This window comes from Catharus ustulatus, chromosome 23, assembly GCF_009819885.2.
Source record: "Catharus ustulatus isolate bCatUst1 chromosome 23, bCatUst1.pri.v2, whole genome shotgun sequence".
NCBI lineage: Eukaryota > Metazoa > Chordata > Aves > Passeriformes > Turdidae > Catharus > Catharus ustulatus.
In genome coordinates, this window is record NC_046243.1 from 1,540,154 (window position 1) to 1,567,644 (window position 27,491).

At 43.1% G+C, this 27,491-nt stretch overlaps 2 protein-coding genes across 5 annotated transcripts in view; one reads left to right on the forward strand and one right to left on the reverse strand.

Moving 5' to 3' along the window:
- IKZF3 (IKAROS family zinc finger 3) overlaps positions 1-16,402 on the reverse strand; it is a 34,057-nt gene extending 17,655 nt beyond the window's left edge. For all 4 annotated transcript variants that reach the window (XM_033079262.1, XM_033079261.1, XM_033079260.1 and 1 more), the window contains exons 1-3: positions 16,315-16,402; positions 11,850-11,903; positions 10,535-10,645 (exon numbers count right to left, since the gene is read on the reverse strand). In XM_033079262.1, the coding sequence (XP_032935153.1) occupies positions 10,535-10,645; positions 11,850-11,903; positions 16,315-16,321 (172 nt within the window). In that variant the 5' untranslated portion in view covers positions 16,322-16,402. The remainder of the gene's footprint in view (positions 1-10,534; positions 10,646-11,849; positions 11,904-16,314) is intronic.
- A 4,051-nt stretch (positions 16,403-20,453) lies between these two features.
- Positions 20,454-27,177, forward strand: ZPBP2 (zona pellucida binding protein 2). The gene is made up of 8 exons (XM_033079273.1): positions 20,454-20,538; positions 22,736-22,813; positions 23,286-23,411; positions 23,735-23,896; positions 24,639-24,857; positions 25,731-25,816; positions 26,401-26,578; positions 27,077-27,177. The coding sequence occupies exons 1-8, from the start codon at positions 20,454-20,456 to the stop codon at positions 27,175-27,177; spliced, it is 1,035 nt and encodes a 344-aa protein (XP_032935164.1).
- The last annotated feature ends 314 nt before the right edge of the window (positions 27,178-27,491 follow it).

The following is a 27,491-nucleotide window of genomic DNA, read 5'->3' on the forward strand; positions in this document are numbered from 1 at the left end:
TTGCTACATCCTGCCCAGCATGGTAAAAGGAAGTACCCGGTGCAGCTGCACCTTGTTGGTGCTTTCAGAAACAATTTCAATTCCCACTTTCTACTTAACGTCTCACCTTTCATCTGCATCTCACGCGGTTGTTGAGCGGTGGAGGCCAAGCTGTGACCTCCAATGGAGCCTCCTGTGCTGTTTGCTGCTTTTTCTCACCACAGCTCTTGGCTCACAGCTCCAGAGCTGTGCCAGGCTCTGTGTGGCACAGTGTGGGCACTGCTTTGAGCTTCCCACATCACATCATTGGGGACTGGAGCAAACTGGGCAAATCATCTTATGATCCCACCATGGAAAAGAATCACCTCTGCAGTTTCCATGCTGCACCTAAGGCTTGTGTTTCCTTGTAGTAACAGAGGAGGATGCACCTGAGTTCTGATCAAGGATTTTCCATCTCTGCCTCTGCAAAAAAACAGGGGCTGTTTCAGCTGTCCATGGCATCCAAGGTTCAAGCGTTTTCCTGGAGGTGTTTGAAGGATTTCCACAGAAAAATTCATCTTCTCATGGCTGGGACCAGGAGAAGCCACAAGGGAAGAAGCTTTTTTAACCCAAATATAAATTAGAAGGGTTGGGATTTTTTCACCTGTTGTGGTTTAGAGGCTACTTCACCTCCTGACAGCCAGACAGGAGACAGCTTTGGTGCAAAGCATTCTGAGGAAAAGGTGGCTTGGTGTAGGTTGGGCTAAAATTAACCAAGTGATTGCAGAGTCTGGAGCCACCAGATTATTTTTTCAGCCCAGACTTTTCTCTGTACTGGCATGCACAGGGAATTCCATGTGATCAGGAGATTGGCAGCTGTGTGGAAGGTTTATATCTGTCACTTAAAAATCATATCAACATGTGTTATTAGATCAGGGAGTTTCCAGGGCTGGTCTGCCTTAATCAAGAGGAAGGAAGCTGTGACTTCATGTAGAATAGGGAAATTTAACTGAGGAAAAACACAATTATCCCTAAAAACACTAACAAAGTTCCCACAGTGGAAAAAATAAGTGCAATCATGTCTTCTATTAGGCAAGTAAAGAGGTTGTAAGAGAAAAGAAAGCATTCACAGAGTCCAAGGCAGGGAACTATTTTCCTTGAGGCAGTTCATGGAGTTAATATATACTGAGAAAAAAAAGCTGCAGCTTTTACAGAACAAAGTGCTGGTGTGATGCGTTAAGGCTGATGCACATGGTTTCATTTCCTGGGGAGATGATTACAAGATGAAAGACATACTCCAGAGTAATATTTTTGTTTCACCTGAAACACTGTAAAAACAATGGGTTCTGGAAAAAATCCAAAATAAAGCTGCGGTGGCAACTTCAGACTGAGTCACCACCCAAGCAGTGCTTGTGTGTGCTCTATAAAATGATAGAATCACAAAGGGTTTGTGTTGGAATGACATTAAAGCTCATCCAGTCCCACCCCCTGCCCTGGGCAGGGACACCTTCCACTCTTCCAGGCTGGTCCAAGCCCAGTCCAGCCTGGTTTTGGACACTCCCAGGGATGGAGCAGCCACAGCTTCTCTGTGCCAGGGCCTCCCCACCCTCACAGGGAGGGATTTCTCCCATATATCCAACATGAATTTTCCCTTTTTCAGCTTAAAGCCATTCCCTCTTGTCCTGTCACTCCTGTTCCTGAAGCAGAGCCCCTCTCTGGTTTCTTTTAGATCCCTTCAGATAGTGGATGGCTGCTCTGACATCTCCATACAACCTCTCTTCTCCAGGCGGAAAATGCAGAAATAAAAAAGTCGAGAGAGCCAAAGAATTAAGTTGGAAGGTTTCTGAATCTTAGCTGTTTTCTCTAGGAGGTAGTTTCAGAAGGAAAACACCCCCAATTCTCTCAATCTGAGACTCTTGCATCAAATACAGAGGAGAGAACATAAGTTTTGTCCTGTTGTTAAGCAAAGTTTACCAGGAGCGATTGGAAAAGCACAAGGAATTAAACCCAGAAGCCATTAAAGACAACGGCAGGAAAGGGTGATGTAGCTCAAGTGTTTTACAAGGAGTGGGGTCATAATCGTGAAATCCTCAGCACATGCAAAAAGTCAACTGGGTAACAAAGAAACTTAATCATCTTAATGTGGCATTTTAATGATGCTGCTGATTTGCTGTGCCAATTCAGAGATAATGAGCCCCTAATGCTACAGATGTTCAGCCAGACTAAAGGAAAAAAAAAAAAAAAAGGAAAAAGGAAAGCTTTTCTTGTATGCCATTTCCTAACTATCCAATTAAACAAATTGTGAAAGCATATAAATAGTTTACCAGGTTTTGACAGCTGTTAATGGGATTCAGATGCCGAGGAACAAGAAGGGAGTCGATACGGGGCATATTGGAGGCTTCTTGTGACTACCTGGCTTTGACAGGTATTAACTGATGATTCATCACCCTTATCCCCACAAAACCCTGCAGACACATGCCAGAGCTGCTCCCCTCACAGAATGAGAGATTCCTGTACCTAACCCAGTCTGAGATAGAGAGTGGTGAAGCTGAAAAAGTCAGAGTTTCCAAATTCAAGGCGGAATCCTGTATGTTTGTGAGAAACACCTCAGCGATGGAATCAACACTAGGGGCAAAGATAAGTCATTAATTAAAAAATTCCATATTCCTTAGTGAATAAAGAGAGTAGTACATCCCATAAAAACTATAAACCAGGGGGAAATAATTAAAATAAACAATGCTATGCCTAAGTTTTTTTCCTCAAACAACAAGAAAACAATTGTGGGTATATACTGAGAATTTGGAGACTGTAACAAATGGAGAATTATAAATTGTGAAGTGACACAATAGCAACATGAGGTTTTGTTTTGGATTTTTTTCAATGAAGCAACACTATCACAGTTAAGACAACTTTTGTCCATGTTTTTCTTCTACCCCCATGCAGATATCCATCTAGGGAAGGGAAAGGATTTCAGGTATTTTTGGCCCACCCTTGTTTGTTTTCCCTCTGACTCCATCCTGGGCTCCCTTTTTCCTAACAGCTTTTATGAGATCATTGTTTGCCAACAAAAAGGAGCAATCACCTCACAGCAGAATTAACTTCCAGCCACCCAAACATAGTGACACCTTGCAGGGTGCAGACACTGGGCCTGTCCCATGGCTCAGGTCCCTTTTTTGTGCCTCTATGGGCCAAAGCAGAGAATCCTGCACTAAAAATCCCAAATATTGCATTTATTACTTGGACATGTTGGCTTTGGGTTTATTTTATCTTTGTGCCTTTTAGTGTTTTCTTAGTACTGTTCTTCAATAGTGATTTTTATACAAAAAAACCCCTAGTAATTATTTTGTTTAGATATTTTGTAAAACAGACATGAGGGGTGATTCCTAAATGCAGAATGCACCTGGTGGAAATTTTACTTCTAAATATAGGAAAGAAACTTTCATCATTCCCCTTTGTGGAGTGCAGGCTCAATGGTAATGAGTCTCCTTGGTTTTTATTGTGACTTGAAACAAAAATAGAAACAAATCAAATTGAAATGCAGCACTGAGAATTGGAAAGAAAATAAAAAAAAAATCAGCCAGGCATCATTTTCCAAGTGCTCAGATGTGTATTTTCTACTTCATTAATACCAGAGCCTCTCTATCATTAAAGCATAGTGTAATTTATCTAGTTGTACAATTAATTGCTAAATAACACCAAGCAAACAACACACATCGTTTCCAGGCTCGTGTGAGTCAGGAAACTTGAATTATGCAACTGATTCTTCAAGTATCTTACTTAAAACAATGTTTTTTCTTATAAAGATTAATATTCCTGTGGAAATCTATGATTTCACACACAATATTTCCCCCCATTATAATTTTCTGCCTGATCATATTCCAGTGTTTTTCTAGGATTTTCATTCAAAAGGTTTCCGAATTATGTTGAAGTTATACTAACAGAAATAGAGGTAAAGGAAAAATGTTCCCCAAAACTGAGTGTTCCCAAAGCTGGAGTAAAACAGGACAAACTGCACAGCAAAACTGTGCAGGGCTGAGTTTAGAGAAGGAAATGAAATTTAATTTCATTTATCTGCATTTAAATGTTCTTAAGTGAAACTACAAACAGAATTTGGGGAAGCAGAATGACCTTCCCTGGGACAAATTGGACTGGAAAACCGTGGCTAGTGTGTGCTGAAACTATCATAGGATTTTATTTTGGTTGTTTAGTTTTAAAATGTGGCAATAATTTGCCATTTTTACTCAACTTTCTGGAGGGCAGCACAGAGGGAATTCCATCCCACATCCTCAGCCTGCAGGGCCCAGGTTTTCCAACCTGTCCCAGATGAGATTTGTTTTAATTTTGACACCTGTTAACATTATCCTTTCAGATTTGAATATCTTTAAAGTCTCCCTCTTACAAAAAAAACCCAGAAAAAGATGAAACTGCACGAGCTCTTCCCTTCCTTTGCCGTTAAGATACCATCACCCAGAGAAAACATTTCTAAAATTACAATTCCTGAAGTCCAGCAAGGCAGATACAATCACAACCGTTAAATCAGACTTCAATGAGACAGTTAATCAGAGAACATCTGGACCAAACAGTCAGACTGAGAAAGGCCACATGTTAAATTCAGATAATCACTGGCATTACTTATATCAAGGGACCAATCACTAATGTGACCACTCAGGCACGGTCGACTCTGGTCAACTGTGCTTCAAATGAACTTCAAACCTGAGAAATTCAAAGTATCATTTCATTTCATCTTTGTACATTCATCTCCCAGGAGCCTTCCTGACAGTTCAATATATTCTTGTAAGAAAAATTAAATGTGGAGAGAAAATGAGATAAAGTAATATGAAGAACAGGGAAATCTGTAATAAATATCTGAGGAATTTTAACACATTTGGGTTGAAAGTGGGAGCTTGGTTCAGATGTTCCTGAACACCTTGAACAGTGCACTGATTTGATTGAACTATTAAAAAATTCCAGTAGTAAATAATCTTGACTTAAATTTTAAATTACACCTGTGTCACCTCCTATTTGAGGTTCTTTAATGAAATATTTGTAGTTTACTTTTAGCACAGCCTTCTAGAGGAGTGAGTGCATCCTCTGTGTGTTCCCTTAGGAACTCTGCTCTTAGAGCTCTTTCCCAGCCTGCTGTTCAGAGCTGCACGACAAACCCAACCCTCCCTGGAAGAGCAGGATTCCTGAATCGCCCTCCTGGAGCACCTGCAGCTCCCAGAGGCGCTCCTGGAGGTGGAGCTGCTGCACCAGGAGAGCAGGAGAGGAGCGAGGTGAGCGCAGCGAGTCCAGCTCCGCATTTACAAAATTCCCGACGCTGCTGCGGAGCAGGAGAAGGAAATAAAAGCGGAACAAGAGCTGGAGCAGCCTGATGGGAGCCCCAGGTGAAACAGGCACCGAGCACCCCGTGCAAGTTCTGCATAGTTCAGTTAAAAGTCAGTCAGCAACGAGACACAAGAGCCGTCAATTCCAATGCTCAGGGAACTATTTGTATGTATTTTAGGAAAGTTTTGGCTCTTGTGGATCTGTTTCCCTTTCCTGATGTTTTTCCAGCAGCACAAGCAGTGAACCTGTCCCTTCAACCCCCATTTCGTGCCAAATGAACAACCTGGTTTGGGGGCAAAATGTGACTCATCCCCATTAACTGATTTCCTTTTCACCAATCTGTATTTCCACAAACGGATTATTTCCTACAACAACATGTGATTTGAGTTCCCATGGCCATTTTCTGCGTCCTCACTTATTTTCTGCTGGGGTGAATAGGGAGGGATCACAACTCATCTGTCTGGGGCTGGATTTAATTTTGATGCCAAAGGAATAAAGAAATTTCAGGGAATTATTTTGTATGGATCCAAGATACACATTATAGAACAAGTGGGGAAAAAAGGAGTTTTAAAAGTTATGGAATGAAACCCATCATCTATTGAATAACTCTGTGCATCCATCCTCATTCCAGCCCTTGTTCTGTCTGAGAGCTTCCACTGGGAGTCAGGATATCTCAAAAATAAATTCTATTTTCTAATCACTATAATGGGTTAATTAGAACGAGAAATAGCTGCACTTTCTGATTATCTCCCGGCAATCAGAGTATCCGAGTGTCTGTGTCAGTGCTGAGTGCTCAGGATAGTCCAGCTGATGTCAATCATTTACAGGCTGGGTGACACCACCGCCCCGTTGATGTCACCGAGCGTGCCTGGCAGCATTCCTGCAGCTGACGGCACAGTCTGAAGAGTTCAAACAAAGTCAAGAGGATCGTTTGTTGATAAGGAAAACGCAGCTTTCAGTCCCAGTAGAGCCCCCAGAGAAGCCTGACCCGTTCAGCCCAGGCTCCTTGTTGGGTTTAGCACTACAGAAATCCCCTTGCAGTGAACTTCTGCTGATGTTGTGAGATAACCCCGAGTCCCATGAGCGCCGGGGCTCGAGCTGGGCTTTGGAGATGTAATATTCTGATAAAAAACGGCACTTCCTTTCCAGGCAGATAAGTGCGTGTTCTTGCAGCACCGCTGGAACCTCGCTGAGCGCCCCAGCGAGGCTCTGTCACCTCTCCTGCCTCACTCCAGCCTTTCAACCGCCCCCCTCACTCACCTCAGTGCAGCAGCAATTAACATCCATAAACCACAAATGTGGCTTTTATCTCTTTTTAGCTCGCAACCATGAAAGCTCGCTGACATTCATAACACCCCAAAAGTTGTCTGCCTCAACAGCTGAGAGAATTAAGACATAATTAAACATTCGTGCTTGACTGCGACTCCCAGAGGAAGGAACGTGGCTTTTTTAATTTAATTTTTAAATTAAAGATGTGTCAACTTCGGCCACCGAAGGTAACAGTGTTGGTGGCACATAAAGAAACAGGGGAAATCAAGAGCTTCCCCCCTGCTCTCATTGCTTGTCTCTTTTCAGACTAGACACAGGAAGCACCATGGGAACAGTGTATTTTTATGGTTGCAGGCGAGCATACACCATGTGCACCACAGCGTGCAGCTTCCAGTCCCTTGAGGCAAGAAAAGGGGGTTTTGTTGCTTTTTTTTTTCCTTTCTTCCCCATCAAGCTTTTAATTACCATTTTACTATAGCCTGCTGCCTAATTGTTTGCCCATACTTAGTGCTGATCATCATGGAATCCTGTTTAACAGGGGGGTGGAATAAGACAAGTTGAGTTGTTTCCATGGAATGGCATCTCACCTGTGTCAGGACACAAGTAAAAAACACCATAAGCTGGTGTGTTTGCACAGGCTCAGAGAGGTGTATAAATACAGAACTGTTTGCTGGAAAAGTGGAATTTTTAAAAAGCAAATGAGTCCCAGTGATGATGTTTCAGCTCTATGCATTAATTTAGCTTTTATGAACTGTCTGTAAGTTTTTAAAAGGATCCCAGCACCACTTTTAGCATAAAAAAGCTCCACCAAACCAAGTCAGACAACATCTAGATTTAAGCAGGTCCAACTTCTGCTCAAAGCCTCAGAATAATTCCCCACAACATACTCACAGTGTCAGGCATGAATAATGCAAGAGTCACAAAAACATGTACTCCAATAAACCGAAAGATTCCTACTGACTACGGATTGCTGACAAGACATGGAAAAACCAGACAGAATTGTGCTGGAGAAAAACATGGTACAGACACAGTAAGGCAGTGGAAAGCAGGTTATCGAAGGCCTGATCTCTCTCCATGAGTCAGTGGCCTCGTGTTCCCATGATGGCCTTCAGCAGATGGAACAAACCCCGGGGGCACGGATCATGCGGGGGTTCAGGAGAGAAAAAGGAGAGGTTTCTGTGTCACAGGCTGTCACCAGCCATCAATTGGGAAGGTGCTGGAGTGGAATTGCTCACTCACAAACATGATTAATATTTATGAGAAGCACATAAATATTTTTCATTATTTCTATTGAAATTTGATACGAAATGAGGGGATTAGTGATCGTATCAATGTGCCAAAAAAAAGAAATTGAGGTTTTTTTATTATTCTTAACCAACAGATTTTTCAAGTGTAGGCAGGACATAATCATTTTCCCAAAAACCATCACCAGTACTGATGATATTTCTATTCTGTGATCCTGGAGAATAAATATTATAAATTCATTTTTACCAGGGTTAGTGATCCCCAAAAGATAATCCTCCCACCAGGACAGCACTGTCAGAATGTGGTTTCATTTATAGAAGTCAGACAGTAGCTACTGACCCACGAGGACTGCTCAGGGACTAACAGAAATGCTGCTATTTTATAGAGGGCATGACATGAAAACTGAGATTATTTGTGAAGTTTGGTCTCCAACAGCAACTGAACTGGTGTTGGGAGGAAATTCAAGTGCACCTACTGGAGTACTAGCACAGCATGCTTAAATATTTAAGATTTTTTTTGTGTTTCCGGTATCAGAATGACTGCAGAGAACAGTGTGTGAAGCACTGAAGCAAACACAATGTATATTTTATTTTGTGCCACTTTACATGGAGATGCTGGAGGAACCTTTTTTTGTGCATTTGAAGCAGCTTTCTCCTTGCAGTCGTGGGTTTATTCCTACAGTGAGCAGCAAGGAATGGGGCACTGTGGTGCTGAAGGTTCATACTCACTTTATAATGAATGAGCTCTAATGGTAAGGGAGGCTGCTAGAGGGAAATGATGTTTTATTGATATTTATAGCATTGTCTTTGAGATGTAAATTTTCAGTGTTTGCATTCCAGAACAAATGGTAAAGAGACTTTTAGAGATCAGCAGCAATATAAAAAATGAATGGTAAAAGCAGTACTGACACAATCTCTCACGTGTACAAGTTGTTCCTGATTTAAATGTATGCAAAAGAGGTTGAGAAATGGTACTGCAGGCACAGGGCACCCAGAGAACAGGAAAAGGACTTGCTTCAAACCTGGACACTGTATAGGAGCAGTATGGACATGGCTCCTGGAATGGGAAGGTGGGAAAAAGCTCCAGCAACTGCTCTCAGGTGGTCAATACTGAGGGGTTTGGGAAAGAAATTCTGTCGTGGTTCCTGCACCCACAGCTCAGTGAGCAGGAGGAGTGAAGGGCTGGCACACTGGGCAAGCACAGGGAGAAGGGAGCTGGTGAGAGTGGAGCTGGTGCAAGGGGTGGACAAACAGCTGGAGCACAGCTGGGAATGTTTTATGTCCTGTGGGATCTGAAAGATCAGCTGCTTTGGATGTAGAAAATGCTCAAGTCTTCCATATTCTGTCTATTCTATTAAACTTCTGTATTTAGGGTAAGCAGAGCAGAACTCACCTGCTCAAGGCAGGCTCTATATTGCAGACCTCTATAATGAGCTAATCTCAACTGCAGAATCCTGCTAAGCAGCAGCTGCTCTGGGCTCATGAGGCTTTCCATCCTAATCCAGACACACAAATATGGTGAGAAAACCTCTCCATAAACTGTCCAGAAAGGCCAGACACCAGCACAGTTCCAGATGCTGGCACTGTAGATCCTTGAGTGAGGTTCATCTCACCACTCCCTTGAGTGTTTTATGGTTGCTTGCAATTTGTTAACCAATAAAAACTTTTGGTCTTTAATAATGCAAAAATATAACCTCTGCAAAACAATCATATTAATATTAGAGGGAACAACCCAAGCTACTGGCACAGCCAAAACACAGAATTCTTTCGTGATTTACTTGGTTCATGTGATACAAACTCTACCTCAAACTCCTACCCAAAGCCACAGCTGTAATTTCCCTTGGGTGCTGCAGTGCCATGGACCTGTGGCACTGAGAGGCTCTGTGAAACTGGTAACACCATGTGTGCTGTCCCCAGGACACGTGCCCCACATCCTCCACCAGGCACACTCCTCACTGGTTGTGGCTGAGGCCCCTGGCACGGATGAACACTCTCAGATCATGGGCAGGAACTGTTGTTAATGCTGAGATTTCAGTTTAGGAGCTTCTACAGCACGGAAGAAACCCAATATCTGTGTCATAGACACATGTAAACCCCTGAGCTCTGTAAGATTGCCAAGTTTCAGGAGTTGCTGCTGTTATCTTCTATCTATAAATGAAGAGGGTCTGCTGGTTTTTAAAGACACTAGATATTAGTTTATTATTTGAATTAATCCCTCTGTTTTCTCTCAGACCTGTAGGAAAGGTTTTTACTTCAACAATAAACATGAAAAACTGACCAACCTCCCCTTCACCCACAGCTCAAAGTACAGCATCGTGCTACACTTTTAAATTCTACAGGTCTGAGTGGTCCTGTGAGTTTGAGGCAACTTGTTCTTTCTTTAAAAAAAAAAAAAAAGGAATAAATTATCAAGTTATTTTTTAGGTATGAAAGGACTTGGCAACATTAATAAAAATTGCAGTCCTAACACAGGATTTGCCTATGCAAACTGTTCTTAGGAATTTGTTACCACACACATTAAAGGCTCACCAGATGCACTTGCTCTTTTATCTTCCCATCCATATTTCATAGATCCTGTAAAACTGACCTTGGTAGAACGTGATGGAAAAGTATTACTCTTCTTTAGAGTGTGTTGAAATGTTCTGCATGAATTTTATTGCTATTCCTTTTAAAGACATGCTCAATAAAAAGCCAAAATAGAACTATTATTTATCAGAATTCCAGCTCTACTTTACCTCCTGCTTCTTCATTAGACTGATTGTGTTCCTTCATATCTTCCACATTATCCATGCTTTCCATTTCCTGGGATTTGTTCAGATTACAGTCTGTCAAATCCTCTTGTTCTTCTGGGAAAAAAAAAGGGCAAAAAATAATTAACTATTTATTCTCCAAGAATATTTCCAGGTGATTCCCACAAAGAAAGCACCTGCACACTCCCAGCATTGCTGACGGTACCCACAATGTTATTATTATAGATGTACAGATTGAACTTTGGGGAATGATTTTACTTCCCAAAATCATGCACCTAGAACCCATTTTCATCTTTTGCTCAGATGCAAATATTCTGGAGGTTGTTCTAAATGACAGAAGGAATAAAATCCAGTATATCTAACTCTATCATAGGTGTTCTGACAACTGGTGTGAGCAGGGATGGAGCTCCTTGGAGCAAGGCAAAGGAATCACAGATCCACTCTGTTCTTTTGGGCAAAATATGAATCATTCTGGCCTTAGGCCAGAGAACTGCTCAAGCACATGTAATCAAGGCTTCTTTGAACCCACTTGCACTTCTCTGTGTATTCCATGTGTGTATTTTTAAATATCAACATTATCATGCAGATCAGATTCCCAGAGATCCCAGCCTCTCTCCTTGGAAATAAAGACACATTTTTAACTGCAAAATTTATTCCAGTGAAGTGTTTTAAATAAAGCCTCTTTCATTAACCCCATGATGCAAATGAACTTCACATTATGGGTATTTCTGTAAATTTCAGATCAATATTTCATTTTAAAAGCAGTATTTTCTTTCAAACATTATGTGATTTTTTTTTAATTTACAGTAATACTGTGAAATCCCTGGTAGATTCTTTAACCTACTGACATCTGGATGGTAACACCCCTGATCCTTCTCAAGTTAAATATTACATTGGAGCTGAAAAGGGGCTCGATTTTTTGATTAACAAGAAAGTGAAACACTTGTCAAACTTACTCAGGAGGTTTGTATTCAGATTTTCAGAAATGCAGTCAACCAAGAGAACTGTATTATTCTTGCTTCCCTAATCAAAACTTCCAGCTTTCTCCTGAAAATATTTCCTCTCCTTCTCTACAGTTTATTTTTCCCACTTCACTATAATTTTCCAATATTATATTGAACTCCCATGCTTTTATTTAATCTCTGAAATTTACTTTTTCTGCCTTTAATACCCCTCTTTGTACTTTTGACTCTGTAATTCAGTGTCCTGGGACTCTAAACCAAAAATTCATGTCTTTTTCTCATTTTAAATGTAAAATTGTCAAGAGAGGGTGGAAGAACACAACTGAACAGCACAGTACCTGCAGCTATGGGCTGTTCCTGAGGGTTACTGAGGTCCATCCCGGGCTGTGAATCTGCAAAAGACAGAAAAGTAGCCTGAGGTTGATATTTGTATTAGAAATATTTAGACACAGCTGTTACAATCTTACAAATTCCTGTTTTCTTGGATGAAAGTAAAATTGAAAAAAAAAATTTTTTTCAAATAAATAAAAACCAAATTAGTATCATGTTTCACTTCTTTATATCCTGAGCACCGACCTGGGCCCTGAAAAGGGATTAAATGTGATTTTCTAACTTCAAAAATTATAGAACAGAGTACCTTATGCTTTTGATTTACTCATTGAGTACCCTGTGAGCAAAGTGCAGCTGTAGTAACTCCGTAGGAAGTTAATTTCTCTAAAGCACAAAGATATTTTTACATTCCTTTCCCAACACAAAGGGAAACCCCCATAATCTTCACAAGATCTACTCGGTTTTCATGGGAATGCAAGGCTAATTCCCACTGAGAAATTCCAAAAGGGATCAATTGCTAGGAATTTTAAACATTTTTCAGAGGACTGCCCCGTGCAGCCTGGTTTCCCAGCAGAGCTCTGAACCAACACAAGCTGCAGGTGTTCCCACTGCCCACTCCAGTGCCCAAAGTTCTGCTGTTGAGTTGAACTGAGCTGTCCCATTTGAGATTTCATTGTTGGGAGGCTGAATTCTTAACACTGACATGGTTACCTGTTTCCTTCCTCCTTTCTTTCCTGTAGCTTTTTCCCCCCCTTTATTTTTCACATCTTTCATCAGTTTTTAACCTAAAAAATAATAGTTTCTGGACCAGGAAAATTTCTTCCTGGCAGTTACATAACAGAAACACCCAGGCAGTGGGCATGAGGTGTTAACCACGGGTGACATTTACCCCATAATTATCTTTCTTTACCTCCTCTGCATATGGAACTTTTTTGTGGTCTCTGCAACGTTAAACTAAAAAGCTCTGGTAACTCTCCAACGAGACAGCCTGGTATCAGAAGAGGTACTCCAAAAAAACTGCATGAATAAAGTGGGGTAATGTGTAGTGTATACAATGAAATAAAGGCCTTGCATCATAAAGAGAGTCACAGAATTAAATGACAAAAAGTTCAGATATTTACTGAATCAGTATTTTGAAATAAATAAGAAAGATTAAGTTACAGCCCTTAATTTTTCATTTTCATTCTATTATGCCAGCAAAATTAAGACATAAAGAAGCAAATGGACCAATTTATACAGCAAATAATGATGAGAAAACATCGGTAAATTCTGAGTAAATGAACAAAATTTTCTCTAATATTGATTTTAACTTTATACCACAAGAAGTTGTCCGGAGAAGCTGTGGCTGCCCCATCCCTGGAAGTGTCCAAGGCCAGGCTGGATGGGATTTGAGGCAATCTGGGATAGAGGAAGATGCTCCTGCACAAGGCAGGGGGTGGAATTGGATGAGCTTTAATGCTCTTCCATCCCAAAACACTCTGTGATTCCATGAATATAAACACTTAAATTACACAAACCCTTGTAATTCTGCACATAATTACATGAAATCTCCCTTATTTTGCAACTCTTGATTTTAGTTTTAATTGCATTCAGAATCCCTGCACAGTTGCTCCATTTGGGTGATGGGATCAAAGCTCCAGGCTGAAGCCCCAAGGTGCCGTTGAAACCTCGGCAGCAATTCCGCGTTCTCCTGAGCTCCCAGAAGGTCACAGAAATAAAAACTAGAACCTATACATGACTGCTTGAATTCCAATAATTGTACATATATTCCATTTTTCGAAACCATTGGATTCCTCAGGTTTCCCTGGCAGCTGTAGGACGCCTTGCTGGAGAGTGGCACTGCCCAAGCTCCATGAGAGCCAAGCAGGATCTGCTCAGCCTCCTCAGACCTTCATCTCCTCCCTGCTGAGGTGCAGTCTGTGAATTAATTCATATTTTGTTGAACACAATGGTTTCATGCCCATGCTGGCTGCTGGGCAGGACAACCCTTTGGAAGAGATAAGAACAATGCCACACCAGAGAAATGTTTCTCTTCTTGCTTGAGAAACATCCTGCTCTTTGTCTCACTTTCAAGCCTCCAACCTCCCCTCACCAGCACCTCCAGTAGATTTTTAGAGCTTTAGTGGTCTCTTAATATCTAATCTCAGGTCTCTTTCCTGCTATCCTAAGCCAGATCTTTCATGGTGACAGCTGAACATGTGGGTAGATTCCACCCCTGATTCTGTACCAATCAAGCCATTTTTCTACCGAATGTTCAGAAAAACACGAGGCAGGAAATCACTTACAGAGCACGTTCGTCTTCCCAAGCTTCAAAGAGCTCCAGTGGCAGGGGTGCATGGGAAGGGGAGGCCTCTGTGTGCTGCAGCAGAGGCACAATGTGCATTTACAAAGCAGAAGTAAAATTCATGTGCTTTCGAAACCAATCCTTGGCCATCCTCTGTTCTACACCAATAGGCAAAGGGAGTCAAACTATTCAAATGGTTTGCTAAAAAAGTGTTGTGGTATTTTAGTATGTAACAGTATTCATATTCTATCCTGGTGTTTGACCAGAACAGCCAACCAGAAATTTAACTCCCCTAAAATGGATATTTTTCAAATCACTGATGACCATGATTCCTTTCTGTCATTAATACAGAATGGGAGGTTTATCTTGAGTTATTATTATAATTTCACCCATTTGTCCCCCAAAATGAAACCAGAATGATGCCTTTTTCCTGCCAGCTGCACTTTTCAGCCCAACAGCACAGGGAAGGGGACACCTTTGAAAATCCCATCTGCTCTTAGTCCTTCCATCACAGCAGAAACAGCAGTTTCCTTGTCTGAAATCAGTGTGTTCACTACACACACCACTCAGCCTCTTCCACCCCAACAAGATTTTCACCATCAACCCACGCGGGCCTTAAGGAGAGAAATTCTGGCTGATGTCTCCACTGAATATACTTCTGCAGCATCCACAGCCTCCATGGCTTTCTGAAGAATGTGAGTGGGCCAAGCAAACTCTTTATAGGGTTTTTGATACTTTGCTGCTCTCAAGCACCGTGCAATGTGTGAAACACCACGTGTCATTTTGGGAAGAAATCCTGATCAACAGTGCTTAACTAAGGAGGTTTTTCTCATTTTGGGGCATATGACCTTCTAAACCCAGTAGAATAATTCAGTGATTCAATATAGGACATCCTAAATCATAGAATATCCTGAGTCAGAAGAGACCCACTAGGATCATCAAAATCCAACTCCTGATCCAACCTGTTGATCCCAACCCAGAACCTGGAGCTGACAGCTCCAGCTGGACAGTTCTTTCTGTAGTCACAAAACCAAACCAGTCACTGAGAGATTAAATTAACAACAAATTTTGATTCAAACACCCACTCTTGCCAGGGCCTGTCTGCTGCTCTGTGACCCTACCAAACCTGGGTATGGAAACTCCAAGTCAGCTGTGTTATCCCTCTGTCCTTAGGGCACAGAGATTTGTCCAAGACCCACAGAAACACTCCTGGAAGTTACTGTATCCAGGGATAACACATTACAACACAGTTGCAATAACTTCATCCCCAATGCAACAACTGTAGTCACATTAATGAACCCTCATCATCCTCAAGTATGAGGGGTCGTTTCCATGTTCACTTTGAGCGCATAAGAAATAAGAACACCAAAGAAAGGACTTCTTAGATAACCTCAGTTATAGTGAACCTCTGTTATCTTCTGATTGCAGACTATTCCAACACACCTCACAAACTTTCCTCTCCCAAAAAGACAGTGATCCAAACTCGATCATTTTTAAGTGCCAAAGTGCCTCAAACCCATTCTTTCAAATTCTTAGTTATTTCTCTCAGATTATTCAGTCAGATTATTTATATGTAAACAGTTTAAAAGCCTTCAGCAAAGGAAAATGCATTTTTAAATAGGCATCTGCAGCTAACTTAAAATAACCAAAAGCCTCAAGTCATTGAGATAGAGCAGAATCTAAACTGGAGCCCTTAAAGCACTGAGTTGAAGTGAGAATCTCCACCTTTGAAATACGAAACCAAGTGATGCTTTGCAAAGCTTCTTTGCCAAGATTGTTAAAAACACAAGAAATACTGCTTTTCTATGACAGGTAATTATTCCAGAACCCAGTATTAACTCCCAGATTGGTTTTTGCCAGCTCTGAATATTACGGGCGCGTTTTACAGGTGAAAAGAAAGGAGACATCCTTGAATTCGTTAAACCCCAGAATACAAACAGCAGATAAAGCGTGCTCTAAACCCCGGCTTTATCACTCGCTTTGTGATATCTCTGAAATTAAACAGAGAGGGGGCAAAAAGCCCCGTTCGTTTCCCGTTAAATTGCTACACGCGGTTCGATTTGTTTTCCAGAGTCTGCGATCTGTTTGCAGCAAGCGCTGAAGAAGCGGCTGAAAACCCCCGGGCGATGGAGCCGCTGCGGGCCCCGGCGGGGCAGAGGGTCCTGGGGAAGAGCGGGGTCTTTTCTCACCTTCCATGCTCGGTTCGCGGGTCTCAGCTCCACCTGCCCGCCCGGGCTCGGCTGTGCCAGCGGAGCGCACCGACCTCGCCTCCCGCCCGTCACCGTGACATCCGGCTCGGAGCTCGGCGGGCGGAGAGCGGCGCCGGGTGGCGAGAGGAGAGGAGAGGAGAGGAGAGGAGAGGAGAGGAGAGGAGAGGAGAGGAGAGGAGAGGAGAGGAGAGGAGAGGAGAGGAGAGGAGAGGAGAGGAGAGGAGAGGAGAGGAGAGGAGAGGAGAGGAGAGGAGAGGAGAGGAGAGGAGAGGAGAGGAGAGGAGAGGAGAGGAGAGGAGAGGAGAGGAGAGGAGAGGAGAGGAGAGGAGAGGAGAGGAGAGGAGAGGAGAGGAGAGGAGAGGAGAGGAGAGGAGAGGAGAGGAGAGGAGAGGAGAGGAGAGGAGAGGAGAGGAGAGGAGAGGAGAGGAGAGGAGAGGAGAGGAGAGGAGAGGAGAGGAGAGGAGAGGAGAGGAGAGGAGAGGAGAGGAGAGGAGAGGAGAGGAGAGGAGCCCTCCCGGTCCCGGTTCCCGACTCGCCGGCCTTGGAGCCGCTGTTGGTGCCGCTCGCCAGTGACTCGCACCCCTTCGGGAGGTGCAGATGAGGGGCTGAGGGCACAGCTCCTGTTTTTGGGGAATTGGGGGAGCCCAGAATGGGCACACCTCGGACTGTGTGTTAAAGTTGAATGGCTGAGAGAATAGTAAACAGAACTTAGGTTGAGATGTTTTTCTTGAGAAGACGGTGTTGCTGTTTAGCAGAAAATCAAAGTACAGAGTTCTTCAATAAAATAAAACAGGTATGAATTTCAAAGTGTTCTAGTACAGACTCCAAAAAGAGGCTCATTCCACACCGGGCCTGAACAGGGCTTTGAGAGATGTCCCTGCTGGGGCAGGGGGTAGCAGCAGGTGACATTTAGAGGTCCCTTCAGGCCCAAAACCAGTTAATGGAGTGAGAAGTGAACTTAGGATCTGAGCTCATCACTTGGATCTAAACCCAAAGGCAGCAAGTCGAATTACCATAGATCAGGAGCAGGATAACAACATGGAAACACGATTCTCCTACTCACTTCCTGTGTGGTGCCAAAGGCTCCTTCTTACACTGTTGCTTTTCCATGGCTTGGGAAAAGAGTCTAGAAATAAAATGTTAACAAAAAAAAGTATGTGGGATAATCAAGAAATTCTTGGCTATTCCAGACAATCTCTGTAACCCCCTTCCAGAATAATTTCATAATTAGGCAGTTTTCCTGGTTCTATGAATTTCAAGGAAGCCCTGGGATTGCTGTGCAGCAAGCAGAAACCTCTGGTTTCCATCCCAGGATTATCCATGGCCATTTTCTCTCACTGCCAGATTGGTTCTCTGATTTAAATCTCTGTTCTCTCTCATTCCCTCATACAATTGTTTCTCCCTTCAGGGAAAAAATTGTATCTTCACTCTGTTTTTATTTTAGGTTTTCCCAGCCTATAAAAGTACTCCTGTGCTAATTGTGACCCTCCTTTGTGTGATCCTACCTTTGGATCACTCACCTGAAAGATCAGAGACAGAATTTTGGTCTGCAGCCTCTCCAGAGCCCTGCAACAGGTCCTTCACCTGACTGCGCTCCTGGAAATCTCTCTACATATTTCCTAGGATAAAATATTCACCTTTTTAATATCTACTCACTCCATGATCAAGTTTACAACTGCAGATTTTTGTCCTCTTGTATTATTTCCTATGATTCTCTGTTAACAAAAAACAAACAAACAAAAAAAAACCAAACCCAAAAAACCCCCCAAAAAACAAAAAAACCCAAAAAAACAAAAACCAAACTCAGCACCAACCAACCAAAAAATCCCATACCAAAAAATAAAAAGCAACAACTAAAAAAAAAAATAAATAACCCCCCGTAATCCAGGTTTTAAATACCAATATAAATACCTGAATTCACATTTTGTTCTAATAAATCTTACCCACAACACTTCCTGTTCTTAAAAACAACCCATTCCCCCACTCACCCCCCCAATCTCACAAATCTATAATGACAATTTACCAGCCTGGGACTCAGAAATATCACAGCATTGAAAATAAATGAACCATTTGGCTAAAGACACTGACTATGAGTTTATAAAGAACCAAAACTGCAGCCAAAGCTTTGTACTACAGATACTATTTCATAATAATTAGCAACCTGGGGACTGATGGGCTGTGCAGGACCTGAAACGAGCTATAAACATCCTTAGGAACTGAGGCTGCTCAGGCTGAAATATGACTCGTTTATAGCAGACACGTTACAAACTGAAACATTTTGCCTGCACGGTGTCAGCATGAAATGTTCACTTTGAGTAAAACTGAAAACATTCAGCACATGGGAACGCAGGATTGTCTGAGGTGGTCCCGGTTCTGACCTCCTCAGCAGCTCAAGGACATTAAAAATGAGAACTCTGACACAGTTCTTAGACCTTAAATGGCCACTTGAGTTAATGTGCTGGTCTAAGGAAGGAGAATGCTTGAGTAGAAAGTAAAAAATTATTTTCCGTCAATAACTTGATACCTCCTTTTTCTCACTTTTATTTTTGTATTTTTACCAATTTTTTCTTTTCTTTATTAAAGGAAACTCATTACTGAAGTGCTCTTTTTACATAGAAGCATTACAACTTTCACAGCTGTCTGTAAAAATAACTCTTATTCCTATGTTGGTTGGTTCCATATTTGTTATGCAAATACTTTGACATCATTTTTGGACACTAGCATGGTCTGGAGTGATAAATATGATCTAGGTAGGTAGGATAAATACTATTTTGCTAATATCCAGTGGCTTGGCCACGGTTCTGGTCTTGAGTGTCTCGGAGCGCGCTTTGTGGTGAAATGCAAGGACCCTCCTTTCCCGTCGGCGGCTTCTTGAGTTGTTTTGTATCACCTGCTCTAGAAACAAAATAGTTACATATTTAAAAGCTTCAAAGACATAACAAGTTTTCCAAAGCATGTAACTGATTTGGAAGTTATCCCTTGCAGTGATACTGTGGCATTTGGCTTCATTTTAGAGCCAGCACTCTAGAGTTTAATTTCAGTCACAGCAAGTGGCAGAATCGTGGAATCCCAGAGGGGTTTGGGCTGGAAAGGGCTTTGAAAACCATCCTGTTCTACACCTCCCACTACCCCAGGTTGCTCCAAGCCCCATCCAACCTGGCCTTGGACACTTCCAGGGACAACATCCCTGGTAAATCCATTCCAGGGCCTCACCACCCTCACAGAGAATTTCTTCCCAATAGACAATTTGAATGTCCATTCCCCTTGTTCCATCACTCCAAACCCTTGTATAAAATCTCTTTCCAGCTCTCATGGAGCCCTTTTAGGTACTGAAAGGGATGTTTTTTGCTTTTAAGTGGAAAAAAAAAATGTGTCCTGAAATGACTTTCTCTAGAAACTTGCAGCTGGAGAACACCCAGCACTCGCAGCCCCTCAGGAGGAAAAGCCACAGGATGTGCCCAGCTATTACTTTCAGTCTTTCTCACAGCAAGTGGCAGAAACACAGAATGGTTTGGGTTGTAAGGGACCTTAAAACCCGAGCAGTTCCCCTCCTTCCACCCCCACCATGAGCAGGGAAACCTTCCATAGCCCAGGGCAGGTTCAGCACTGACAGACACAGCCACGATGGAGCCTCTTCCCCCACTTATCCCCTTATACTTCCCTCTCCTCGTCCCACAGCCGGAAAAACCACTTTAGAGTCAAAAACACAGCTCACTGCTCACTGTGGAGGAGCGATGTGGGGCTGAAGTGCGACAACGGGCGCGGAGGGGGAGGCCGGGGCCGTCCTTCGCTGCCAAGCGCCTCAGGGGCCTGAAAGCGAGAAAACAACAACAACAAAAAAACCCACCCCACAACAAAACACTTTTAAAAACTCAGCGGAGTGCTGGCGAGGAAGCAGAATGTTTTAAAAACAGTGTAAAAAATATCGAGTGTGGGCGAGGGGAGCGGAGAAGGAGCGAGGGACCCCGGCGGGGACGCCTCACCCTTCCCGCCCTCAGCCCTGAGGGGAGGAAAAAGGGCGGGAAGCGGCGGCCGCGCGCGGGGATGGAGGCGGGGGGAGCGGGGGCCGTTAGCGCCCCCTCGCGCCCGCGGCGGCCGTTGTGAGGGGCGGCGGGAGCATGGCGGGGGGCGGCGGGCGGCCCCGCTGCCCCCCGGGCGCTCTCCTGGCCGTGCTGGCGGCCGTGGTGGTGGCGGCAGGATGGGGTGAGGGGGGTTAGGGGTGGGAAGTGGATGCAGGGATGTGTTGGTGGGAGGGTGGTTCAACCAGAGGGTGGTAGAGGGGATTGGAGTCTGTCAGCGGTTCCTCATAGAAGCTTCCCTCAGAGTGGGAGGTGAAGCCGCGTCAGAGGGGACAGTGGGTTCCATTGACACTCCACTCCTGGGTACTGCTCCACTGTGAGGGACAAATGTCCCTAAAAGACTTTCCCTCAGAGTGGGAGATGAAGCCCTGTTAGAGGGGATAGAGCGAGCTCCATTGACTCTCCACCGGTGGGTACTGATCCACTGTGAGGGACAAATGTCCCCATAAAACACTTCCCTCTCAATAGGAGATGCAACCTTGTTAGAGGGGACAAAGGGGCTCCATTCACATCCCACTGGTGAATAGTGCTCCACTGTGGGGACAGATGTCCCCAGAAGACTTTCCCTCAGAGTGGGGAATTGAAGTCCCAAGAGTGAGCTCCATTGACACCCCACTCGTGGGTACTGCTCCACTATTAGAGACAAATGTCCCCAAAAAACCCTCCCCTCCCAATGGGAGATAAAGCCCTGTTAGAGAGGATAGAGGGGCTCCACTGACACCCCACTGGTGGGTCCAGCTCCACTGTGAGGGGCAAATGTCCCCAAAAGACTTTCCCTCAGAGTGGGAGATGAAGCCCTATTAGAGGAGACAGGGGGGCTCCATTGACACCCCACTGGTGGGTACTGCTCCACAGTGAGGGACAAATGTACCCATAGAAGCTTGCCTCAGAGTGGGAGATAAAGCTCCATTAGAGGGGATAAAGTGAGCTCCATTGACACTCCATTGATGGGCAGTGCTCCACTGTGGGGACAGATGTCCCCAAAAGACTTTCCCTCAGAGTGAGAGATGAGGTTCCATTAGAGGGGATAGAGTGAGCTCCATTGACACCCCATCGATGTGCTCCACTGTGTGGACAGATGTCCCCATAGAACCTTCCCTCAGAGTGAGGGATTGAAGCCCCCATAGTGGGGATAGTGGGGCTCCACTGACACCCCATTGATGGGTACTGCTCCACTCTGAGGGACAAATGTCCCCAAAAAATCCTCCCCTCCCAATGGGAGATGTAGCCCCGTTAGAGGAGACAGAGATGCTCCATTCACACCCCACTGGTGGGTAGTGCTCCATTGGGAGGGACAAATGTCCCCAGAATACTTTCCCTAAGAGTAGGGGATTGAAGCCCCATTAGAGGGGATAGAGTGAGCTCCATTGACATCCCATTGATGGGTACTGCTCCATGGTGAGGGACAAATGTACCCATAGAAGCTTGCCTCAGAGTGGGAGATAAAGCTCCATTAGAGGGAATAGAGTGAGCTCCATTGACACCCCATTGATGGACAGTGCTCCACTGTGGGGACAGATGTCTCCATAGAACCTTCCCTCAGAGTGAGGGATAGAAACCCCATTAGAGGGAATAGGGTGAGCTCCATTGACACCCCACTGGTGGGTACAGCTCCATGGTGAGAGACAAATGTCCCCACAAAACCTTCCCTCAGAGTGGGAGATAAAGCCCCGTTAGAGGAGACAGGGTGTCTCCACTGACACCCCATTGATGTGCTCCACTGTGGGGACAGATGTCCCCGTAGAACCTTCCCTCAGAGTGGATGATGAAGCCCCTTAAGAGGGGACAGGGAGCTAAAGTCCCTTAAGAGGGGCTGTCATAGCTTCCAGTGACACCCCACTGTCCCCCAGGTGGCCACAACAGTCAGGCAGGACCACCCCAGTGTGTCCATGGCCTGAAAAAAACTCCCTATTTCCATAATTTTCACCTCTCCTGGGGATTCTTGTCACAGATTTCTCATGCCTGACACTGGATTGCTGTTTTCCAAGAAGGAAAGGGCTGAGAGATCCCTATCCTATGTTGTCTCAGGGTCACACTACAGAGCCTTCACTTTATAGTCAGATTTTATAATTATTTTAGTGGCTTTTTGTAAAGGGGAAAGTTCATCTGATCTGGAACCTGGTACATCCAGACAGGTTTGCAACACGGGGACTGAAACAATTAAAGTGTCAGGTCAAAAACATGAAGTCCTGCTTGTTGCTAAGAAAAAAAGGAAAAGTAAGGCAAAATACACAAAATGAGGCAAAACCCAGGGTGCAATAAAGGATTAACAATCATACACTCAGACTGATCTCTAATATTCCAATTACTTTTCCCTACAGTGAGAGCAGAACCAAAGGAAGAGCAATCTATTGATTTAATTCGAAAGAATGAAGTTTATGGTGACACCAGGCATGAAGGTAAATTTGTCCTTTTTTCTATCTATATCTAATTTTTACTGGAATTTGAGGTTTTAAACCCAGGAATCATTATGTAGCATCAGTACATGTGGAGCTTTGTATGCACAGGAACAAGGGAAAGGGGCAGGGGGATGGAAATACATTTGTCCCATAATGCTGCTGGAAGCACTGGTGAATATTTAACATCTAAATGAGGATTTCAGTGAAAAATCTGGTGCTTTTTTTTTTTTTTTTGGCCTGCACCACAGTTTGTGTGTGGGATGTGAGTGTCTCCCTCTAACAGTCAGCACCAGCCACACTGTGGACAGTTCCACGATATTAATTAAGCATAAACAGAGATTAATCTTTAATATTACAGTTTGCAAATTCAAAACTGAAAAATACACTTTAAACACAATTTTCAGTGAGGGGATTTTTTGTGACTTCATTCAATATCAGCATTTTACATAATTTACCTAATTCTGTATTGCAGTGAGTGTGTATGTCAAGGTGTTCACAAACAGCCCATTCCTGGTCTGCATGGATTTGGCTCTTTCTCAAGAAAGAATAATAGATCCCAACTATTTGTGGATTGGTCCAGATGGAACAGATTTACGAGGTTAGTTCAGAATAAAAATATCACATATTTTCCTTGTTTCTTTTCATACCCCCCCACCCCAATTGGTTCCAAATAGCCCCTTGGCCCTTTGCCAGATATTTCCACAAGTTCTGACATTAAACCCCATATCTCTTCTCCCTCTAAAATTTCTAAATACTTGAGCTAAAAAGAAATTTGTAGTAAATCCTGAAAGTCATAAATTTTAGATCATTTCAGTTTCACACAAAGCAGCATCATTATGCACAGGAGCAAAATTTTATCTTCAAATGTTCTAAATGCATCAGAAAATGGACATTTCTATTAATCCAATATTTCTGTTGTAGGGCAAGGATATGTGAATCTGACAGAGACAGGGAAGCTGATGGTGATGGGTTTCAGGGTGTCAATGTCTGGTGCCTACACTTGCACTCTCTCCCACAAAGTCATCGAAACCACAACGCAGCAAGAAATAGAAATGGTTGAGGCCTATAAATTCATGGTTTATGGTAAGATTGTTAAGTTAGGAGTAAGCACACTTTGCAGATTGGTGGGTTTGTGAACTCCTTGTTTATTGTAAGCCTTGATCAAAAGAAAACTCAAAAATAGTTATGTTATCCCATAATAAAATAATAATTTTTTTTTAATTGTTTTTACTTATACACACACATGCACCCTTTTTGAAAAAAGTTTAACATTACTGCTTCCAAGGATGCCTGGCAATAAAATAATCTCTACCTTTAGGGATACAATTAACTACAAGAATTTCAGAGTTATCCAAGATCTGCTCTCCAGCCCCTTCCACCTCTTGCAACCACTCTTCACCAACATCACTTCCCACCCACAACATAACAACCCAAAACCACTTGAGAAACACTAACTTTTAAAATAATAATAAAATTACTCCTACACCATAATTGCACAGAATTGGCACCAATCTGTTTCAGACACACAGCTTTGCAGACATGCTGGTTCTTTGCCATTTTATTATTTACCTCATTTTTTCTTTTTATTATTTGGGAACAGAGTGTCCAGTAACTACATAAATTCCTGTATATTTCAAACTAAAATGTCACTTACTATTGAGTCAGCTCTGGCAAGGACTAACATATTGTGGCATAATTAATGACTGTGCTTTATTTATTTATTTACTTTTGAATAAAAGCCCATATTTCAGATACAAAGAACTGATAATCTAGGATTGGATCTGTGATTAAACCCCAGATTCACACCCAAACTATTTCCTCCCAGCCTACAGGGAAGCAGACCATGCCTATCAGATGTCTGTTCGCTTTAGCACAACGCTTTGCAGGCAGAAAACCGACGGCTTGTTCGTCAGCAAATTAATCAAAATCCTCCAAAGCACCATCTCCCACCTGACCTGCCACATCACAAAGTCATCCTACAAGTGTCACTCTATCAGGACACCAAAGAACGGCCTCCAGTATGAGCTGTTTGTTAATTTTCTAGGTAATCGATTTCAATGCTAGTTTGGGAGGGATCCTTTGTTATGAACAACTTCAGAGCGTTATAAACAATGTCTGAAAAACAGCAGAGTCAAGAGCACCTTCGAAAGTTGTTCCGGGTTTGTTTCTTTTTTTTTTGGAGTCCCTGTATTTTTTTTTGTTGCCCACAGATGGAGCTAAAACGTAGTTTTTATGTTAAATTCAGCGTTCAACTTTTTACAATCCTAGCGAGAGCAGTTGTTACCAAGGTTAGAGAGGATTGTTGGAAGGACACAGCCCATAATATGCCCTAACGTCACTGTCATATTTAGGCTTTCTGTATTTGATTTTTAGGCAGTCTGGTTTTAGAATCAGAACGGTTTGAGTAGGAAGGGACCTTAAAGCTCATTCAGTTCCCCCTGCCACAGGCAAGCACCTTCCTCTGGACCAAGTCTCATCCAGCCCAGCCTTGAATTTTTTGCTTGATTCTAGAAAACTGCACAGAGCTAAAGCAAGAGCCTCAGAGCTCCCTCATGGCAATACTGAGGTGGTTTAACCTCACAAGTTAAGTCAGCCCTGATGCTGCCTTGAGGGAGAGATGGTTTATCACTGAGGGAAGGAAGTTACTCTTTAATTCTCTGACCACATTCACTCGTGTATCTGTTCTCACCACACACCAAGAGGGACCATCCAACAGGTTATGGAACAATTTTGTGGACATTTCCCCCTAAGTAAAGTCAAGAAACTCTCATGACCCAAAGATTTTTAATTTTACATAAAACTTCAGCCCTTTTAGGACTCTGACTCTTACTAAACAAAGGAAAGAACTGAAAACCACAAGGACCTAATCTATCTTTTTTTCCCCTTTTTCATGGATCTTTTTTTCCTCCATCCACAGTCAATCCATTTGCACCAGGATGGGAAGAAATTTGTCAGAAGGTTCCTTACGACTGTGAAGATGTGACAAACAGGAGAGTCCGACAGGTTCTGTGTCAGTCACCTCGTGTCTCCTCCACCTCTCCAACACCCTCCTCTGCCTTAGCTCCTGCACATATGACTGGCAGTAATCCATCTTTACCCAGATTTTGTGGGATTAATATTATAAATGATGATTCATGGATTTAAAATAATTCCATTCAGGAAGAAAAATGGGTTTAGAAGTTAAATTGATATAAATAGCTTTTTAAAAAACAGTTAAAAATCAGACTCATTACTTGCTTTGTATTTGGTTCTAATAGTAAAGAATTATAAACATTTTTATTTATATTGAACTTCCAGTCCACTTAATGAAATTTTTAATTTATTATTTGGTCAATGGAATGCAATTTAAAGTAAATCTACTGTAGCCAGTTTCTAAGATCTGTTCTCTCTGCCTTCTAAATATTAAATTCTGGGATCAGCTCACATCCTAGTTCTGATTCCAAGCCTCTTGGAAGCCAAGAAACACTCCCAATAAAGGTGACAATTTGGTGTGTGGAAATCAGGACTAGAAAACATCTCCTGATCTTTTTAAATCAACAAAAAACAACCAACTACATTTTTATTCTCCCAATCCTTCTGAATTTTAGGCAGCAGAGCGAATTGGGAAGTTTTTCCATCAGCTGAAACATGTTTTGAAGAATGAGTTTCATGCTGTTCCTACAATTCAGTACGTGGACAACAGCTTCTCCATGACTCCCATCGACAGCTGCAGGCCAGGTTTTGGGAAAAGCCACCACACCCACCAGAACTGCGCCAGCTGCTGCGGTAAATATAAAACACATCCATTTAAATAGAGCTCATTGATTTAAATATAGCTGATTAGAGCTGGGCACAGAGCTCTGGGGAGGATTAGGGAAATATTGGGGTCAAAAGCAAGGATATTTCTGTTCATCCTTTGGGAAGACAATTCACATTGTAGATATAAAGTAATGAGCCAGTGGAGCGTGTCAGTGCACTCACAGGTGTAGCTGCATTTCCATGCAAAGTAGAAGCAATGCAGTGGGTTTTTTTCCTTCCAGGTCACTGCTGAGTGACAATCCTCAGGATCTAGAGCCCATAAGAAACAATTCCCTTCATGAAAGTCCTGCTAGCAAATTGTCTGCTGATTTTTCAAGTTCTTTTGCAGCACCCTGCTGCAGGTTGTGGAGTTGGGAGGGATTTAGCCAGAGGGTCAGGGAGCTCTGGGAAGGCTCATGGGGATGTCTGTTAGTCCCCATGAGGTGGGGGAAAGTGGCTGGAACCCCAACTCTGTTCTCTTCACAGTGGTTTGTGTTCCTGGAACTTACAGTCCCAACAATGAGGTGACGTGTCGGACCTGTGCCAGCCCTCAAGCCAGAGTGTACGGAGCAGAATTCTGCTATTAAACTGGCAGAGACTGCAAAACCAAAGAGCAGCTGGGAAAGAATTCTTGGTTGTGGTGTTCTTTTCATTTCAGCTGCCAATCCTGGAATCCTCTGTTCCCTGTGGAACAAAACATCCTCATTCATACACCCCTAGGTTTTTCTGTGTTCAGGGACCCCTTAGACTGGAAAAAGCACTGCTTAAAAACGCAGTGTTCATGCAAGGAAAAGTCATTAAATGGGAAAAAAAAGGAAGTTTGTCACGTGCAGAGTGCAGAGTCTGTTTCTTGGTGGTGACACCAGACACGCCACAGCTTTGTGCTGCTCAGAGAACACAA

What these genes read in the sequence shown, in the direction of transcription:
- ZPBP2 (XM_033079273.1), top strand. Translation starts at nt 20,454, where the DNA reads ATGGCGGGGGGCGGCGGGCGGCCCCGCTGCCCCCCGGGCGCTCTCCTG. An exon ending in AGATGGAACAGATTTACGAG is followed by an intron (nt 23,412 to 23,734) that starts GTTAGTTCAGAA and finishes TTTCTGTTGTAG; the next exon opens with GGCAAGGATATGTGAATCTG. An exon ending in CTATAAATTCATGGTTTATG is followed by an intron (nt 23,897 to 24,638) that starts GTAAGATTGTTA and finishes ATTTCCTCCCAG; the next exon opens with CCTACAGGGAAGCAGACCAT.